The 20,018-nt window shown below is 38.1% G+C and overlaps 3 protein-coding genes across 7 annotated transcripts in view; 1 reads left to right on the forward strand and 2 right to left on the reverse strand.

Moving 5' to 3' along the window:
- LOC137174240 (Fc receptor-like protein 5) overlaps window positions 1-2,422 on the reverse strand; it is a 51,060-nt gene extending 48,638 nt beyond the window's left edge. The window contains exons 1-3 of the mRNA XM_067579418.1: window positions 2,129-2,422; window positions 1,858-1,989; window positions 411-446 (exon numbers count right to left, since the gene is read on the reverse strand). Coding sequence (XP_067435519.1) covers window positions 411-446; window positions 1,858-1,888 — 67 coding nt within the window. The 5' untranslated portion in view covers window positions 1,889-1,989; window positions 2,129-2,422. The remainder of the gene's footprint in view (window positions 1-410; window positions 447-1,857; window positions 1,990-2,128) is intronic.
- Window positions 2,423-3,342: 920 nt separating this feature from the next.
- Window positions 3,343-20,018, forward strand: part of LOC137175210 (sodium channel regulatory subunit beta-3-like) — a 31,108-nt gene continuing 14,432 nt past the window's right edge. The window contains exons 1-2 of one of the 2 annotated variants that reach the window (XM_067580932.1): window positions 3,343-3,675; window positions 5,460-5,640. In XM_067580932.1, coding sequence (XP_067437033.1) covers window positions 3,529-3,675; window positions 5,460-5,640 — 328 coding nt within the window. In that variant the 5' untranslated portion in view covers window positions 3,343-3,528. Of the gene's footprint in view, window positions 3,676-5,459; window positions 5,641-18,468; window positions 18,985-20,018 lie in introns of those variants that run through there. The other variant, XR_010925582.1, reaches the window with a different exon arrangement.
- LOC137175207 (Fc receptor-like protein 5) lies at window positions 8,167-17,336 on the reverse strand. 4 transcript variants are annotated; one of them, XM_067580915.1, is made up of 9 exons: window positions 17,212-17,336; window positions 16,940-17,072; window positions 15,495-15,530; window positions 14,020-14,283; window positions 13,702-13,941; window positions 12,583-12,807; window positions 10,745-10,819; window positions 10,073-10,171; window positions 8,167-8,386 (listed from the first exon to the last, which is right to left on the reverse strand). In XM_067580915.1, exons 2-9 carry the CDS (start codon window positions 16,968-16,970, stop codon window positions 8,343-8,345), a joined length of 1,014 nt encoding a protein of 337 aa, XP_067437016.1. In that variant the 5' UTR covers window positions 16,971-17,072; window positions 17,212-17,336; the 3' UTR covers window positions 8,167-8,342. The 4 variants fall into 4 exon arrangements, with proteins under 4 accessions (XP_067437016.1, XP_067437017.1, XP_067437020.1 ...); XM_067580916.1 differs by having other exon boundaries at window positions 12,625-12,807; window positions 17,212-17,335; XM_067580919.1 differs by lacking the exon at window positions 12,583-12,807 and having other exon boundaries at window positions 17,212-17,334.

The raw sequence follows: 20,018 nt of genomic DNA on the forward strand, positions 1-20,018 counted from the left end.
TATGAAACTATTGGTCGAATGCAAACATCTGCATGTTGCTTCATCAGTGAATGATCACCAGAAACAATTTCTGACAGAACATTTATATTCAGTTCTTATTTCTAACTTCATTCAAATATAAACTGCTGATGTAATGTGAACACTTCTGCTGGCTCCTGCTCTTGGTTTTAGTGCATCTTAAAAAGCATGAAGCAGCAACATGTAGATGTTTGCATGTGACGACCAGTTTGATAAAAACAGCCTTAAATTACTGAGAACAGATGCATCAGATTCATGAATCAGGATTTCTGATAATTTGGTGGCAACAAAAGAGAAAGAATAAAATAAAGCAACAGAAATCTTGATGTAATAACTCTCAGCATGTGTCTCTTGTGTTTAAGTGTTGGCTCGTCATATAAAAGTTTACTGACCTTGGTTTGTTGTGCAGCACAGCAGTGAGGTCAGCACTGAAGAGACATGATGACACTGGTTAGTTTGACATTTGCAATTAATCAATTACTGATTTTAAATCACAAGATGGAACTTATGAATAGTGATGGAAGAAGGACTGAGATCTTTACTGAAGTAAATACAACACAGAGTAAGCACTCATTATGCAAAATGCCTCCATTTAGATATTTATCGTATTGGAATATTAATACTGATTAATTAATGTGAACATGTAGGCAACGTACACTGTTGACCAGTCTAATAATCTATAACAATGTACATTTTATAAACGGATCATTTTATAAAGAAAGTTTCGTCTGAACAAAAGCTACTGACCTTTAATAAAGTACAATATTTCTCTCTAAAATGTACTGAAGTAGAAGTATAAAGTAACATAAATACTTAAGTATACTTTGCAGCACTTTGGATAGAAGTTGTAAAATGTTTATAACACATCTGTCTGTTCACATTAAGTTAAAGTTCATTTGCAGTGAATCTCCTCAAACTCCAAATATCAGAACACCAAATCTCTGTCTTCAAGAGACTTCAATATGAAGCTTGTAGAGACAGGATGTGCTTTGTGGGAGGAGGTGAGAATAGATTCAAACAGTTCTGAGGTTTGTCTGCAGCCTCTGAATTGTTTGGTGAAATATTTCTCATAAGTTTTATTTAACGTCATTTTAAAGATGCATTTTAATATAAGACAAGAACACCTGAATCTCACTTTCCTTTTCATGTAGTAATTCTGCAAAGTGGCTCATAAATCTGAACGAAGAATTTCTCTTTTCTCATCGTATCTGTCAGCGGTAATGGAAAGTAACTCAGTACATTTACTCAAGTACTGTACTTAAGTATAAATTGGAAGTGCTTTACCTGAGTATTTCTATGCGTATACTACATTTCAGAGGGAAATATTGTACTTTCTACTCCACTACATTTATTTGACAGCTTTAGTTAGTTTTCTGAGCTTGCCCGCCCTCTCTCTCTCTTTGTCTCTTGTCTTTTTTAAAATGAGTTAGGAAACCCACAACAAAGCCCAACTTTTAACGTTATCAAATGAAGAGAGATGTCCTCCTCTCATATCTCTCATGGCAGGGTTGTACAGCGCTGATCATGACATGCAGTCAGAGAGCCCAGAAGCTCCACCCTGCCGGCTCGCTTTTTTATTCCAAGTTTATTAATATTGAACATGTTGCATTGCACTCTCTTGTTTCCCCAACGATACACCCACCAAGTGTGAAGTCGATCAGATGAACGGTTCTCGAGATATGTGGAGGACAAACATACGGACAGAGATTCCTTGTTTTATATAAAGAGATAAAATCATATTTTCATTTTAAAATGTTTTATAAAGTAAATATCACTCATATCTAACTACACCCGTTAACAATGTAATTATTAATTGTGAACATTACAGATTGTACTCACAGAGCAGCTGCTGAAGACATGTTTCCTCCATTGTACCTCATAGTGATGTGAGATCAACTCATTGTTCAGTCGCAGCAGTTAAACCCTCCTCTTTCCTCTGTGGAGGTGAGTATGGTGGTTGTGTGGTTTTGTCTTCAGCAGTTAACATGAAAACAGTAGTTCAAATATCAACCATCAGTGGCTTCATTAACTTACACAAACACAAGTAAAAAGGTTGTAAATGAAGCAGAGGAGTTGTTTCAGTCTGCAGTGAGACAAATGAAGAACTAACCAGCTATTTTCACCACACACTCTGATGAAAGACTTGAAATGTCTGATACAACACATGGAGAGTGACACGTACAAAGTGTAGGTTTTTTCCTCTGGTGTCTCATTGTGGTTTTCTGCTGGTGGAAGAAGAAAAAACAGGAAGTGAAACACTGAATGGAATAAAATCACAGATTCACTGAACAGCCTGTTCTTTTATTATCTTTTGATTGGAGCTGTTAATACTCTTCAATGTTACGTTTTAGCCCCCTGGATGATTTTCATGATTGTTTATGAGAATATGATGCAGCATCTTCACGTGGTCACAATGTGAATTGGAAATCTAAAACCATCTTGTTTTTGTGTCACTCTCTACAAACCAAATCAGGTTATTTAAAAAAAAAAAAAAAGCAGTTTAAGAGTTCATGGTTCTGTTCTTTTTTCAAAAGTTTTACTGTTTTTGCACAAACAATAAGTCTTTTTGAATAAAGTTTTTGTACTTTTCTCTGCTGTTGACTAAATACTGAAGTTCAGCTGCAGCTTCTGAACCAGGAGGAGAACCAAATAGTTCGGCTTCACCTTTAAAATGTCGCTGGGAGAAACACCGAACAACGGCCAATGACACAACCGTTATTGATCTTTCAGTCTGTCGTATGAACTTTTACATGTCGGTGTCCAGGGGCCCGATGAGCTCAGCATCTTTATCATCGAGGACCAAAGGGCCCGACCCCTAGGTTGGGAACCACTGGACTAAACTAGCTAACTGTATATAAAGTAGTGTAAACTAGCTCCACCTCCAGCAGCTACAACAGTAACATGCTGCTCTAACACTGATGCTTCACTATTAATAATCTAATGATGTCATATATAATAATATATCAGTCAGAGGGACCAAACCACTACTTTTACTGCAATACTTTAACTACATCAAGCTCATAATACTTATGTACTTTTACTGCAATACTTTAACTACATCAAGCTCATAATACTTATGTACTTTTACTGTAGTAGATTTTTCATGCAGTACTTATTTTTACATTGCTGTATTAGTACCTTTGTAAAGGATATTAGTACCTTAAGCTTATTCTCACACCTAACATCACATGTTAAAGACAAGTGATGTTACATCCTGATTCTGATTAGTCAGTCAAGAAGTCCCCTAATGTGTCTGAGTGCTGATTGGATTGAGAGCCGGAGGAGGATGATGAACCGAGTTTGTGTGAGAGACTCACCACGTACCTCTCACACGTGAAGCCGGTGTGGAGAGCCTATTCTGGTGTGAAGGTATGACTGTAACCTCGGTCTCAGACAGTCAGTCCTCCACAGAGGGGGAACCACTACGAGTTTGTGAACATATTCTGTATTTTCTTCTCTGTCGGAGTAATATTTTCGGTGGAGTTTGTAAGATGGAGACTTCGGGTGTTAATGCCGACAAACACGGAGAGATGCATCCGGATAGGAGGCAGGGTGTCGGGGGGAAACTCAGCTGCTCCTCGGTCAACCAGGAAGACTGGATGTTTCTCCAAAACTCTGCAGGGAGCTGATTTTTCCTCATTAATGGACTATGAGCGGGTGAGTAACTGTATATATGAAATTAATCAGTCATCAAGTGCGGGCGGGGGGATTTATCCAGTGTTATGTCCTGATAGTGATCATTTCCTGGTGTGAATTCCGTTATTTCCGTGTAACTGGACAGTATAACCGCACACCTGAGACGCAGGTGTTTGTAGTTCTGAAGTGATGAATTACAGGCAACTGAGGCTTTAAAAGCTTAGAGCTAAAATAAAATACATAAACTGATTGATATTTGTGTGAATGTGGAGTTGTGAAATAACTTCAGGTCCAGGCTCGTGCTCCTTCCTGTTCAGCTTAGCAACATAAGTCAATACTGATATAGAGCACATATCTATAAGTCTTGATGTGAGTAACAGTTTCAATTTACAACATCACTGCGCTTTGTTCTGGATTACATAAAATAAGTCACGTAGAATATTATTCAAATTTTCACTCAGCACTTTATTAGGAACACCTGCGTAATCTAATGCAAAATAAATTCTACTTTTATTAAGCTTATAGACTGTTATTTATCGGCGGGGGGCTGGACTGTGACTTGGTTTCTTTCTTTTTTTAACTTGATCCTCTGGAGCTACAAATATTTGTCCTTGAGCCTCCCTGTGCTACTGGGGGAAAATTTCTTATGCAAAATGCAAATCCTCCTCACAAATAATGGCATCATCACACAAGCTTTACCCTTGATGATCGCATTAACGAAAGTTACTAAAACGAAATCCTGGAGTTGAAGAAAGCCTTAGTTTTCTGCACCAAATTAGCTCTGCTGAATGTCTTCCTTTGCTGATTAACTAAAACTTGTCATTGAAAGTTAATCTTGAAGAGATTGATATGGTTATAATTATAATTTTACTGTTATCTGAATTACTCAGCCCTCTGTAAAATTATAGCTGGACCACCAATCATAAAGCTGAAAGCAGCATTTTCTTCCCAGCAACTGTGGAGGCGCAAAATTCTGATAGGCTGACAAAAGGGGCTTCTTTCGTTTGACCCTTCGTATTCCAACACAAACTGAACTTTAATGAGTCCTGTCAGCATACAGCGGTAAAACACGTATTTAAAATAAATACAAAATAAAACCATTTAAAGTTGTATGTCAAAATAAAAAACTTAAGTCCCTCCCCAGAGCTTAAAATCTTGTTTTGCAACCTCATAAATAATCAACAGTCCCTCATATGTTTTCAGTTTTTGTTGACATTGTCAGAAAGGTGATAATTGACTATATCAGAATTCAAAGAGGACATAATCTGCATATTCCAGCTCTACTGGAATATCTTTTATTTACAGTTAAAAACTCCTTACTTATCTTATTTAGTGATCTGATGTCAGCATGATGGAAGTAGAGGTAACAGCTGCGAATGAAGCAGTCAGAGCAGGCTGAAGTCCTGGACTTTGACTTCCAGGGAGCATTTCTGCAAGTTTGAAACCTTTGACCATGTTTAACATCCAACATTATAACATAATGATATGATATGTCTCATTTAAATGCAGGTATAGTCCAGCCTGGTAACCAGAATAAAACATTGGTATTGTACGTCTCTGCAAACCACATATACTTTGAATATCTACGTTTCAACATGTGTATTAACATTTGCAGCTGTTTTTATTTTATTTTTTTAAATTTCATTTTAACCCAAACCATGATCTTTCCCTAACCCTAACCATGTGGTCTTTGTGCCTAAACCTAACCAGACCTTAACCACAACGTTGTCATACCATGAAACATCATTATTCAAAGGAGAATGATCGACACTGAAACAGACATTCAACGTATCTGTGGTTTGTAGAACGTACAACGCCAACAGTCATGTGACATTAGGAGCCAATCCCTGCTGTCTGTCTGGGTGTGGATAAGAGCGACCAACTGTGTTCTACCTCGAAGGAACCGAAACTCTGCGGTCATGGATTCTTCAATAGCAACGTTATTTGTGTCTTTTCTCATCTTTTCTCTGACTTCTGCATTGGAAGGTGAGCTGTGTGTGTGTGTGTGTGTGTGTGTGTGTGTGTGTGTGTATGTAGAAAATGAAGAAATGAAACCCTGCCAGTGGTACTGGGAGTCGGTTCCGTTTTCCGGTTTTTGCGTTAAACATGTCGCTCGTGTGAATTTTAAAAGTCACATTTCTTTACAAAGAAACCTTTTGAATTTGGTTCTCTGGATTTTCGTTGGGAAGCAAAAAAGGAATAGATCACGTGATTTTGTTTTTTGTTTTTGGTTTAAAATGAAAAAATGAAAAAACCATGTGACTTCCGTTTTGGTTTCAAACGTAAAAACGAATTGGCTTTATGTCTGCAGACCTGTGCAATATTCAATCCATTTTTCGTTATTTGATTCTGACACCAAAAACGTTTTTTTTTGTTTTTTGAATTACAAATGAATTACGAATTATCCGCTGATACCTGGACCAGCCCACTTCCCATTTCAACTGACAAAAGCAGGTGTTTTCAGCGTGACGTCAGGACATTTGCAGCTGTTTTTCTGGCGAGAAAACCGGGTGTTTTAGTGAGACATTGGGCGTTTTTATTTTATTTTTATTTTATTTGAACCCAAACCATGATCTTTCCTTAACCCTAACCAAGTGGTCTCTGTGCCTAAACCTAACCAGTCCTTAACCACAACGTTGTCACACCATAAAACATCATTATTCAACGGGTAGAAATGTTAATATGCTACATTTGTAGAAATGTTGATATGATATGTATTACATGTGTTGAAATGTATATATTCGTATTGTGACGACCCCTCCGCTCCACTAGGTGCTCCTGCGTTCTGTTTGCTGGTTTCCTTTTTGTCTGCCGGGGCAGGGCGGAGGATCGTCATCGCCATCATGAGCCACACCTGGGCCTGGTGTGGTTGTGACTATAAAGCTTGGCCATTTACATATTAAAGGCTCTGAAAATATTGTGGCAGATGCCTTATCCAGAGCACCTTGCTCTTACGTTTTGCTTTACTGTACTGTGTAACTTCTTTGGCCCTCTATCTCTTTCTTTGTCACTCTTAAATGCTTCTTCAGGCGCCGGAGTTGCTGGGTTGCAGAGGGGAGTTATGAAGTGATTGGCTAGCGGGGGCAGACTCTTCAAGAATGGTCAGTACAGAACATGTGTGTGTGACGACCCCTCTGCTCCACTAGGTGCTCCTGCGTTCCCCTGACCAGTCCCCGCCGCTAAAAAACACCCCCACAGCATGAAGCTGCCACCACCAGGCTTCACTGTTGGGATGGTACTGGGTAGGTGATGAATGCTGCCTGGTTTCCTCCAGACATGACAGACATCCACTGTATGTAGTTTGCATGCTGTCTGCTTTGAGTAAACTGAATTTAGTCTCTTTTCCAGTATGAACACACTACAGACTCAAGGCCGTGGATTTTGGGACACAGTCAGAAAAATGTTACGAAGCTCCTAAATGAGTCGAGTGAAGACTCTTCACAGGAGACAATCTTTGACTGATGAACAGAAAGTTTTAAAGAGTCCATGTTAACACATCTGCAGTTAGAGAAACAACAGGAAACATCTCTGCTGTGTGTCTGAACTGCAAATAAACCACAAACAGAACATCAATAACTCAGAATACAGGAAGTTATTGTTATTCTGTTTGTTTCATGTTTTTGTTTTTCTCCTATATTTATCTTCTTTTTAAATTTTTTTAAATTTCATTATCTTCATGAATGGGTAAACTGTAAATTTAATTTTTCATTTAGTTTATCATTATTGTTAATGTTATGGTCATTTCTTTTCATATTTTAATTTATCATCAATAACACTCTGTATTGTGTTCTGTTGTAATCATTTTCTTGCAAGGATCCCAGGAAGACTAGCGGCCATTAAATTAGCAGCTAATGCCAATAAAGAAACAATAAGAGGCTGAAGTGCAGCACTACTCCATGTTCTAAATAGGACTAAAAACATCCATGTTTACTTCCAGGTGAGTTTTTATTTCTCCATGAACTCTAAACACAAGGTACATACAGTATAATGTTTGTTAGCAAGTTATGTAACATTACTGTCATGTCTTTCTTTTGTCACCTGGAAGAAAACATGAATGTTTTGAGTCCTATTTAGAACATGGAGTAGTGCTGCACTTCAGCCTCTAGTGGGCGAAATTAGTATTACAACAACAAACACTGAGAAAAAATCATCCTGACATAGTTTTTTTTTTCACTTGCTCTTAAGTCATAAACACAGGAGAGAAACAATTTAAATCAGACTTAGAAAATGGATCACCAGATTTTTTTTCTCTCAGGGCTTCCGTACATAACTTCTAAGATCGATGGTTATCTGTACTGTAATGTGTCCTCATTTCAACAGAGATAATACAACTATTATTTTATTAGCATTCAATCTGACCAAATTATTATTTAATTATTTTCTCAATTAACTGATTAATTGTTCTGTCTAAAATATTATAATATCCCACAGTGATGTATTCAAATTGCTTTTTAAGGTTCAACTAACAGTCAAAAAATGTATGACGAAGAAAAACAGCAAATAATTCACATCTGAGAATATTTTGGTTTATCAAACAATCGTTGCAGCTCTACATTCAGTTACAACTGTTCCTGTTAGAAACACAAAAGCAAACATCTAATGAAATAAATAATGTATATACAGAAGTCTGCAGCTGGCAGACCAGCAGCAGGACGTCAGTGGTTGGACTGGTGTGAAGGTGTGGAGGTCTACCTCAGTGAGGAGTAGACTACCTCTGACTCTAGGGGGCGCTCTGAAAAACAAATACAGTTCAAACAAGATAAGAGACAGTGACAGGTATTTCATCGCTTTTTGGTCAATTAGACATTAAAGGTATAGTTCTACAATTATTTTCAGAGAGTGAAATGAGGAAACTGATTCCTCTCTCATGTCTTTAAGCTAAACATTAAGTTACAGCCAGCAGCCAGTTAGCTTAGCTTAGCATAAAGACTGGAAACAGGGGGAAACAGTTAGCCTGGCTCTGTCCAAAGGCAACAAAATCCACCGACCAGCACCTCTATAACTCACTGATTAACACGTTGGTTCTTTTATTTTTGTTTAATAAGAGTAAAGTTAGTCCAAAATAGGTCAGAGGCATGAAGTCAGTTCTTTTCAAGCTTAAAACCAAAAGTTGTGCTCACTGACATCATCGCACTACAGCTGGAGACGCTGCACCAAAACACTGTTTGATGAAATACTGAGAGATACAGGAGTTACTGCAGAGCACAACTTATATATTACTCATCACTTATATGTTAAGAGATTCCTCCAAAATCCAAAGTCCTCGTTTTGTGTAAAAATGTATTTAAAAGTTTATCTGAAGCTAATATGAAGCTTCAGACATCTGAGTTAGTCAAATCAAGTCACAGTCATTTTAGTATCATTACTATCCCTCCACTGCAGCTAAACAGGGAAACACAAACAGGGAATTTTATTAGGGATGCACGATATTGGATTTTTTGCCGATATCCGATATGCCGATATTTCCAACTCATTGTGGCCGATTGCCGGTACAGATATAGGCACATAATTTTTTCCAGCTGGCTGAGGAGACTATTATGCATGCAAGCATAGATTGTACTAAGTATGATCAAGAAAGACAATATATGAGGGAAGAACATAGGAAGACTGGAGTTCAGGAGCTCAGCACTAAAACTGTAATGAACCTGCCAACATTAGCTGAGAGGCTAGCGGAGCATTAGCCGCAGCATGACCAGAGGGAAGCACAGCCAGCTAGCCTCAGCTATAAGACGCAGCCTGTCTGATGGGCAGCTGAGTGAAGTGGAGCCTGCGGAGGAAGCACCGGGACCGTCAGGGTGAAACAGTCAGGTGGCGGAGGAGAAGGCAACATATCGGCATCTCATAATCGGCAGAAAATGTTCATTTCGGGCCGATGCCGATATTTCATTTTAGAGCTTATATCGGCCGATACCGATGACATGCCGATAATATCGTGCATCCTTAAATTTTATACAACATCATTCCTGATGATGTAATCAGAACAAACAGCAGGAAGTTTGGTATTACAGCAGAGGGCATCAGACTGGATCAGTTTCCTTGTATTTTGTGACATAAAGAGCCTTCATGGTGCTGGATATTGTTGGACAGCGACAGACGGCCACTGCCATTAATCCTCATGTATTTTTAACTCTTTCTGACATTGAATTAGTCATATTTTAAGATGTTTGCTAACTCGCTTGCCTCTAACTGCCCTGTGAGGGACGAATAAAGTATGATCTGAATTGAACTGAATAAAAAGACTGTAATTGTGGAAGATATCCACTTGATTTGACTAACTCATGTTAGCCTCAGATAAACATTTGTGCACAGATTGTGGATTTTGTGCCCCATCACTGACTTTGAGGGATCTCGTTGTGCCCAGTATGAACACAATCTACATACAGTATGTGCAGTGATTATTGTATTAACAGTGACTTACCTGTCCGACCTCTCCTGCTGTTTGGGCTGATGGCTATTTGTCCATAACAGACGTCTGTTGTTGTTTTTACCGCTGTGTACACTACAGCTGGATCGCTCTCTGGAAAATAAAACACTGTAAAAGACGGGTTCACAATTTTGGATTCTGTAGTTTTACAACTAGAACTAAACTAGAAAAATTGTGAACTTATCCTTTAATACAACCAATGAAACTGCTGCAGAACATGTGATCCAAAAAACAAAACCCAGAATGTTGATACGACTACAATAAAAACATAATGACATTATTTTTATTATCTTAAAATAAGATATCACAGGAAATTAATCAATCATAGCTGCAAACATCAGTGTAAATGTCCCCTCTTTGAACTGAAGTAAATTACAGATATGTTTTTACAGTTTTTTGCTTTTTAACACCCCTGCAGTGAAAGAAGGAGGAGACATAATTCAACAGGAAGCTGGATGACCACAGAGCTGTTGCTTTTCTGCAGTCTAACTGACACACTTCACACAATATGCAACACCTTGTTCAAATGTTAAGAAAAGCTTCTCGTAAAGTTCAAACCGAAATATTGTGATCGTCAGTACGATTAACACATTTCATTACTGTCATTTGATCCACTGTTAATATAAAAATATTGATTTTAGCAGCTTTAAAGACGAGCTGCTGTACCTCTCGTCCTGTTCGCTTCGCAGCTGACGTCGTCTGTTCTTCTCACTGATGAATAAAGTGGAACTGGGTCACTCTCTGGGAGATAAAACACATATTAAACTAAATATTATTACTGCAGCTGATACATGTGCTGAATATTTGTATCAATGAGGGTAATAATGTCTGAAAATAACAAATAAAGGTGAAATGTATTCAGTAAAGACAAACAGTTCAGTTAATGCACGATGAATAAAACACTAAACGTTATAGATATGTGAGCAGAATATACAGAAATGTGCACATTTATCAGTTATTGACATGAATCAAACAGCATTAAAAGTTCCAGTAATGAGCCTAAAGTAAAGCAGAGAAGCTGCTCTGGTTTTAACCTGTTTATCAGCCCTGCGGTGAACCTGACCAAATTCAACTGATGCGTCTTTAACAGTAAACAGGAAACTGGACGGCAGCAGAGCTTCTGTTCACTCAGACCACAAACTAAATTTAAACATATATATTAATGTATAAGATCTATTGCAAGTTACCGGTGAAAAGTTTACTGTGAAGTATCAAAGTGAAAATAATGTCAACAGAAAATGTAAAAGGTGAAATGCTGAGAATGAAAGTCAGTTTATGGCTTTTAATCCACAAAGTGAAACATACATTTCTCTTCTGATGTGTAAACTCACATAAAACATTCAGTAACCAAAATCTAATGTTAAACTCAACTCACGTCCATCTAGACACAAGATATTACTTTAAAGCAAATCTTAACCCACAAATAACCCACGATGATACAAAAACGTCTCCAATCTCAAACTCAATAACTCCTAACTAACTTCTCACAAACATACAAGTAGAAATAAACACAAACTCTGAAATACTGGAGTAGTAAGATGTGACCATAAGGCAGAAACTAAAGTTATAATCCTTAAGATTACAGCATGTTTTCCTCAACAGCCTTTCAGTGTATTTACATTTTGTGATTATCTGTCTGTATACAGTAGTATTTATAGTTACTGGTGGAGTCCGTCCCTCCATCACTGGTGTTAGTATGATTTTTATATGACCCCATGTATTCACTGATTTTGGATGTTGGACATGGGACCTAAATATCCCATAATTTGCATGTCATTTTAGGTAATATGATAGAGCCCTTCTTGGGGGGACCTTTAAATACAAATAATGGGTTATGGTCAAGTTTGGAACTGTTCCAGATGTGGTATGTTGTGACACATAATATGTGGTGAGGTAGTTGTCAACCACTTGATTGGAGGGCTCCCTATTGACCTAGTGCCCATGGAAAACCTATGTTATTCAAGTGATAAGATACAGATGTGTAACCCCATATAAGCTATGCACCGATAGTGGTACATTGCCCAGACCATCTTTGTACATGGAATGGACCCGATGGCCATCGTCTAATAAACGTCTACAAAATAAGAACTTCGCCAGCTCTTCCTTTGAACGATATCATCACACACCCTTCCTTTCAACTGGATCCACACTGACTTTCCTCTCGTGCAATGTGATGCAATAACAAACAATAACACATAATGAAAAAATAAACAACAAAAGGACTAATTCTGTTTGTGTGTGTATTAAAAACATTCAGATTGACTTTACATGCACGAGGGATTGACAGGAAACACATTTCCTGCTGTAAAAATAGTTTATGTTGTTATCATTTCTTATTGACTTTATTAAGACAATGTGAGTTTGTTTGGCTGCTCTTCAGTTGGATTTCTGACAAAGTAGCAGCTCAACCAGTGTTTTCTGTTGTATTAAACACTTCCAAATCAACAAGAATTACGACTTTTAAGCAAAGTATATCTAAATTGTTGCACAATAACTAAACCTACGTATGACATGTTGAATTTGATATCCAGGAATCTGTGTCTGACCTGGAGGTTTCCTCCGGATGCATCGTCTCACCAGTAGAACCAACAGAACCAGTAGAACAAGCAGGACCAGACCACAGACAGGTGGAACATAAAACAACACAAAGGGAAGAGGAGAGGGGGATGGGGAGACGTCAGGATGATGAGGACTTGTAGAATGAGGAGGAGTTGTGGTGGTGGGTTTGTCTGTGATAACCAAGAAATAATCCAAAAATAGTCAGTAGAAATGTTTAGAATAAAATGCACTACATAGAGTAATATACATCTGGTCGAAATTATAACGTGTCCAATACTAATATGTGCAATATGTGTCTTCACTCTAAAGGACCTTAAAATACCACCAACAGCTGCTAGCTGCTCCAACTGACTCCCATTCAAACAGCCTCAACTTCTCTCTAGAAATACTGAGTCAATCATCATTTTCAACGACAAATTCTGGTCTCAATCTCTAAATACAGACCCTCTAATAAGTGTGCTGCTGGTCATTTTGGAAATTATTGCTCTGTTAATAATATTTGAAGCCTTATGGTAGCTTTGATGTCTGCTGTGTGATGGTTGAATGACAGCTGTGATTGACAGATGACTCACCTGCTGCTCTCCTCAGCTCCAGGACTCACACTGAGTTGCACTATTGCCACAATATTTCACTAACTTTAATGCTGGATGCTGCAGACTCTCAGTCATCTTATTGTATAAACTGATATGGAGTCTAAACTGCATCAACCTACTTGTTTTCCACATTTGATTTTACAACAAAAAGCACTTCATAATAAATGAATGTATCTTCAAGCTCCTAAATCTGAGTCTTCTTATCAACACATCACCCATAATATGTATTACTGAAAAACAAAAAACATGAATCATCTAATGGTGGAAATTCCAGATCTTCAATGCTGAAAACTCCTTATTGGTGCGGAAACCCACCTTAAGACTTAACAGCAGCTGAAGGTCTTGTTTTTACTGACCTCCAGTGGTTTAACCTCTCACCTCGCTGCAGTGATGTAGAAGTGTACTCCAGGGTTTGTCAGTACACTGTGACATCACTGCTGCCTTGACTTGAATTGACTTTAACTTCCTCACCTGTGACAGTGATCCAGCTGGGTGGAGACTCTCCATGACTGTTGATGTTACACTTGTAGAGGCCTTCATCAGACTTGGAAACATGGTGGATGGTCATGTGACCTGCAGGCTCAGTCCCGATGAGGGAGCCATCTTTATAGAAACCAGCTGGGAGGTTGGAGGTGTTTGTTTTACAGTGCAGAGTGACATCATCTCCCTCCATCACAGGGAGGACAGGACTCTGCAGGATCACTGATCCATCTGAACACAGAGACAAACTACAGCATTTCATCATTTACACTCAGCTTCATCAATACTAACTCCACAGTCTGATCTTACCAGTGACAGTGATGTTGACGCTGTTACTGGTTGCTCCCTCTCTGGACTCACACCAGTAAACTCCACTGTCCAATGTGGTTATGAGGCTGAGGTTACACATAGAACCAGCTGGTTTTCCCCATTTAACTCCACACTCAGCTCTGGTTTGTCTGGTTGTATTCCTCCTTAGCGTCCATCCAGCAGAGCTGTCGTCTTCCTCACAGCTCAGAGAGACAAACTTATTTTGAAACATCTGAGAGCTGCTGGGACTCACAGTCAGATGAGCTGTGAGTAAAACATAATGAGCCATTTAGTGTCTTAAAGAAAACATCCAAGCTTAATGTTCAACATTACCGCTCAACATATCTATCAAACTGACGGATCAGTTACTCAAACTCAACTTCATATCTCACCCACCAACACAGACCTTTGGGTTTGAACTCCTCGTGAGTCGAGTCACAAGTTAATTTAAGATTTAAATCTGTCAGGACGTTGTGCAAGTCTCCATCAGTAAGTTGCACAACCATGTGCAAGTATCTCAGGTGTCAGGATGCTGCCAACCATTATTGGCAACACTTAAGATTACAAACACATGTCTTCATGTTGTCATATCAAGTGGATATTTGCCACATTTAGTCTTTTTTGCATCAAATTCCCTCTTTGTGTTTCCTCGGACAGTGTTTCCCTGTTGAGCTGCGATGGAAGTAAAGTAACAAAAAGAGGGTCTTTGGCACTAAAAAGACTGTAACGTTGAAAGATATCTACTTGATTTGACTCATTTGGACGCTGAAGCTTCATATTAGCTTCAGATAAACTTTTAAATGCATTTTTGCACAGAAGGAGGACTGTGGATTTTGTCCCCCATCACTTCCATTGTAAGGTCATTATGAAGGGATCTTCTAATGGTCAGTATGAACAGGAGGAATGATTACAGCAAGAAAAACAGGTTTAATGTTCATTTGGGCTCCTAACCGTTGGTTTAAGACACACTTGAGAAATTGTGAACCCGTCCTTCAATGGGTTATCAATTAATACATGTTTACTCAAAGTTGGGGGTTACAGTTACGTTCTGAAAGGTACCTGAAATATGAAACTATTGGTCGAATGCAAACATCTGCATGTTGCTTCATCAGTGAATGATCACCAGAAATAATTTCTGACAGAACATTTATATTCAGTTCTTATTTCTAACTTCATTCAAATATAAACTGCTGATGTAATGTGAACACTTCTGCTGGCTCCTGCTCTTGGTTTTAGTGCATCTTAAAAAGCACCAAGCAGCAACATGTAGATGTTTGCATGTGACGACCAGTTTGATAAAAACAGCCTTAAATTACTGAGAACAGATGCATCAGATTCATGAATCAGGATTTCTGATAATTTGGTGGCAACAAAAGAGAAAGAATAAAATAAAGCGACAGAAATCTTGATGTAATAACTCTCAGCATGTGTCTCTTGTGTTTAAGTGTTGGCTCGTCATATAAAAGTTTACTGACCTTGGTTTGTTGTGCAGAACAGCAGTGAGGTCAGCACTGAAGAGACATGATGACACTGGTTAGTTTGACATTTGCAATTAATCAATTACTGATTTTAAATCACAAGATGGAACTTATGAATAGTGATGGAAGAAGGACTGAGATCTTTACTGAAGTAAATGCAACACAGAGTAAGCACTCATTATGCAAAATGCCTCCATTTAGATATTTATCATATTGGAATATTAATACTGATTCATTAATGTGAACATGAAGGCAACATACACTGTTGACCAGTCTAATAATCTATAACAATGTACATTTTATAAACGGATCATTTTATAAAGAAAGTTTCGTCTGAACAAAAGCTACTGACCTTTAATAAAGTACAATATTTCTCTCTAAAATGTATTGAAGTAGAAGTACAAAGTAACATAAATACTTAAGTATACTTTGCAGCACTTTGGATAGAAGTTGTAAAATGTTTATAACACATCTGTCTGTTCACATTAAGTTAAAGTTCATTTGCAGTGAATCTCCTCAAACTCTAAATATCAGAACACCAAATCTCTGTCTTCAAGAGACTTCAATATGAAGCTTGTAGAGACAGGATGTGCTTTGTGGGAGGAGGTGAGAATAGATTCAAACAGTTCTGAGGTTTGTCTGCAGCCTCTGAATTGTTTGGTGAAATATTTCTCATAAGTTTTATTTAACGTCATTTTAAAGATGCATTTTAATATAAGACAAGAACACCTGAATCTCACTTTCCTTTTCATGTAGTAATTCTGCAAAGTGGCTCATAAATCTGAACGAAGAATTTCTCTTTTCTAATCGTATCTGTCAGCGGTAATGGAAAGTAACTCAGTACATTTACTCAAGTACTGTACTTAAGTATAAATTGGAAGTACTTTACCTGAGTATTTCTATGCGTATACTACATTTCAGAGGGAAATATTGTACTTTCTACTCCACTACATTTATTTGACAGCTTTAGTTAGTTTTCTGAGCTTGCCCGCCCTCTCTCTCTCTTTGTCTCTTGTCTTTTTTAAAATGAGTTAGGAAACCCACAACAAAGCCCAACTTTTAACGTTATCAAATGAAGAGAGATGTCCTCCTCTCATATCTCTCATGGCAGGGTTGTACAGCGCTGATCATGACATGCAGTCACAGAGCCCAGAAGCTCCACCCTGCCGGCTCGCTTTTTTATTCCAAGTTTATTAATATTGAACATGTTGCATTGCACTCTCTTGTTTCCCCAACGATACACCCACCAAGTGTGAAGTCGATCAGATGAACGGTTCTCGAGATATGTGGAGGACAAACATACGGACAGAGATTCCTTGTTTTATATAGAGATAAAATCATATTTTCATTTTAAAATGTTTTATAAAGTAAATATCACTCATATCTAACTACACCCATTAACAATGTAATTATTAACTGTGAACATTACAGATTGTACTCACAGAGCAGCTGCTGAAGAGATGTTTCCTCCATTGTACCTCATAGTGATGTGAGATCAACTCATTGTTCAGTCGCAGCAGTTAAACCCTCCTCTTTCCTCTGTGGAGGGTGAGTATGGTGGTTGTGTGGTTTTGTCTTCAGCAGTTAACATGAAAACAGTAGTTCAAATATCAACCATCAGTGGCTTCATTAAATTACACAAACACAAGTAAAAAGGTTGTAAATGAAGCAGATGAGTTGTTTCAGTCTGCAGTGAGACAAATGAAGAACTAACCAGCTATTTTCACCACACACTCTGATGAAAGACTTGACGTGTCTGATACAACACATGGAGAGTGACACGTACAAAGTGTAGGTTTTTTCCTCTGGTGTCTCATTGTGGTTTTCTGCTGGTGGAAGAAGAAAAAACAGGAAGTGAAACACTGAATGGAATAAAATCACAGATTCACTGAATAGCTTGTTGTTTAATTATCTTTTGACATGGAGCCTTTAATACTCTTAACTTAGCCCCCTGGATGATTTTCATGATTGTTTATGAGAATATGATGCAGTATCTTCACGTGGTCACAATATGAATTGGAAATCTAAAACCATCTTGTTTTTGTGTCACTCTCTACAAACCAAATCAGGTTATTTTTTTTAAAAAAAATGCAGTTTAAGAGTTCATGGTTCTGTTCTTTTTTCAAAAGTTTTACTGTTTTTGCACAAACAATAAGTCTTTTTGAATAAAGTTTTTGTACTTTTCTCTGCTGTTGACTAAATACTGAAGTTCAGCTGCAGCTTCTGAACCAGGAGGAGAACCAAATAGTTCGGCTTCACCTTTAAAATGTTGCTGGGAGAAACACCGAACAACGGCCAATGACACAACCGTTATTGATCTTTCAGTCTGTCGTATGAACTTTTACATGTCGGTGTCCAGGGGCCCGATGAGCTCAGCATCTTTATCATAGAGGACCAAAGGGCCCGACCCCTAGGTTGGGAACCACTGGACTAAACTAGCTAACTGTATATAAAGTAGTGTAAACTAGCTCCTCCTCCAGCAGCTACAACAGTAACATGCTGCTCTAACACTGATGCTTTACTATTAATAATCTAATGATGTCATATATAATAATATATCAGTCAGAGGGACCAAACCACTACTTTTACTGCAATACTTTAACTACATCAAGCTCATAATACTTATGTACTTTTACTGCAATACTTTAACTACATCAAGCTCATAATACTTATGTACTTTTACTGCAATACTTTAACTACATCAAGCTCATAATACTTATGTACTTTTACTGCAATACTTTAACTACATCAAGCTCATAATACTTATGTACTTTTACTGCAATACTTTAACTACATCAAGCTCATAATACTTATGTACTTTTACTGCAATACTTTAACTACATCAAGCTCATAATACTTATGTACTTTTACTGCAATACTTTAACTACATCAAGCTCATAATACTTATGTACTTTTACTGTAGTAGATTTTTCATGCAGGACATATTTTTACATTGCTGTATTAGTACCTTTGTAAAGGATATTAGTACCTTAAGCTTATTCTCACACCTAACATCACATGTTAAAGACAAGTGATGTTACATCCTGATTCTGATTAGTCAGTCAAGAAGTCACCTAATGTTTCTGAGTGCTGATTGGATGGAGAGCGGGAGGAGGATGATGAACCGGGTTTGTGTGAGGGACTCACCACGTACCTCTCACACGTGAAGCCGGTGTGGAGAGCCTATTCTGGTGTGAAGGTATGACTGTAACCTCGGTCTCAGACAGTCAGTCCTCCACAGAGGGGGAACCACTACGAGTTTGTGAACATATTCTGTATTTTCTTCTCTGTCGGAGTAATATTTTCGGTGGAGTTTGTAAGATGGAGACTTCGGGTGTTAATGCCGACAAACACGGAGAGATGCATCCGGATAGGAGGCAGGGTGTCGGGGGGAAACTCAGCTGCTCCTCGGTCAACCAGGAAGACTGGATGTTTCTCCAAAACTCTGCAGGGAGCTGATTTTTCCTCATTAATGGACTATGAGCGGGTGAGTAACTGTATATATGAAATTAATCAGTCATCAAGTGCGGGCGGGGGGATTTATCCAGTGTTATGTCCTGATAGTGATCATTTCCTGGTGTGAATTCCGTTATTTCCGTGTAACTGGACAGTATAACGGCACACCTGAGACGCAGGTGTTTGTAGTTCTGAAGTGATGAATTACAGGCAACTGAGGCTTTAAAAGCTTAGAGCTAAAATAAAATACATAAACTGATTGATATTTGTGTGAATGTGGAGTTGTGAAATAACTTCAGGTCCAGGCTCGTGCTCCTTCCTGTTCAGCTTAGCAACAAAAGTCAATACTGATATAGAGCACATATCTATAAGTCTTGATGTGAGTAACAGTTTCAATTTACAACATCACTGCACTTTGTTCTGGATTACATAAAATAAGTCACGTAGAATATTATTCAAACTTTCACTCAGTACTTTATTAGGAACACCTGCGTAATCTAATGCAAAATAAATTCTACTTTTATTAAGCTTATAGACTGTTATTTATCGGCGGGGGGCTGGACTGAGACGTGGTTTCTTTCTTTTTTTAACTTGATCCTCCGGAGCTACAAATATTTGTCCTTGAGCCTCCCTGTGCTACTGGGGGAAAATTTCTTATGCAAAATGCAAATCCTCCTCACAAATAATGGCATCATCACACAAGCTTTACCCTTGATGATCGCATTAACGAAAGTTACTAAAATGAAATCCTGGAGTTGAAGAAAGCCTTGGTTTTCTGCACCAAATTAGCTCTGCTGAATGTCTTCCTTTGCTGATTAACTAAAACTTGTCATTGAAAGTTAATCTTGGAGAGTTTGATATGGTTATAATTCTAAATTTACTGTTATCTGAATTACTCAGCCCTCTGTAAAATTATAGCTGGACCACCAATCACAAAGCTGAAAGCAACATTTTCTTCCCAGCAACTGTGGAGGCGCAAAATTCTGATAGACTGACAAAAGGGGCTTCTTTCATTTAACCCTTCACATTCCAACATTAACTGAATTTATGAGTCCTGTCAGCATA

The sequence above is a fragment of the Thunnus thynnus genome, chromosome 22 (assembly GCF_963924715.1).
Source record: "Thunnus thynnus chromosome 22, fThuThy2.1, whole genome shotgun sequence".
Taxonomy (NCBI): Eukaryota; Metazoa; Chordata; class Actinopteri; order Scombriformes; family Scombridae; genus Thunnus; species Thunnus thynnus.

What these genes read in the sequence shown, in the direction of transcription:
- LOC137175207 (XM_067580915.1), bottom strand. Translation starts at nt 16,970, where the DNA reads ATGGAGGAAACATCTCTTCAGCAGCTGCTCT. An exon ending in ATCTCTTCAGCAGCTGCTCT is followed by an intron (nt 15,531 to 16,939) that starts GTGAGTACAATC and finishes ATGTCTCTTCAG; the next exon opens with TGCTGACCTCACTGCTGTTC. An exon ending in CAGCTGGATCACTGTCACAG is followed by an intron (nt 12,808 to 13,701) that starts GTGAGGAAGTTA and finishes TGGTTATCACAG; the next exon opens with ACAAACCCACCACCACAACT.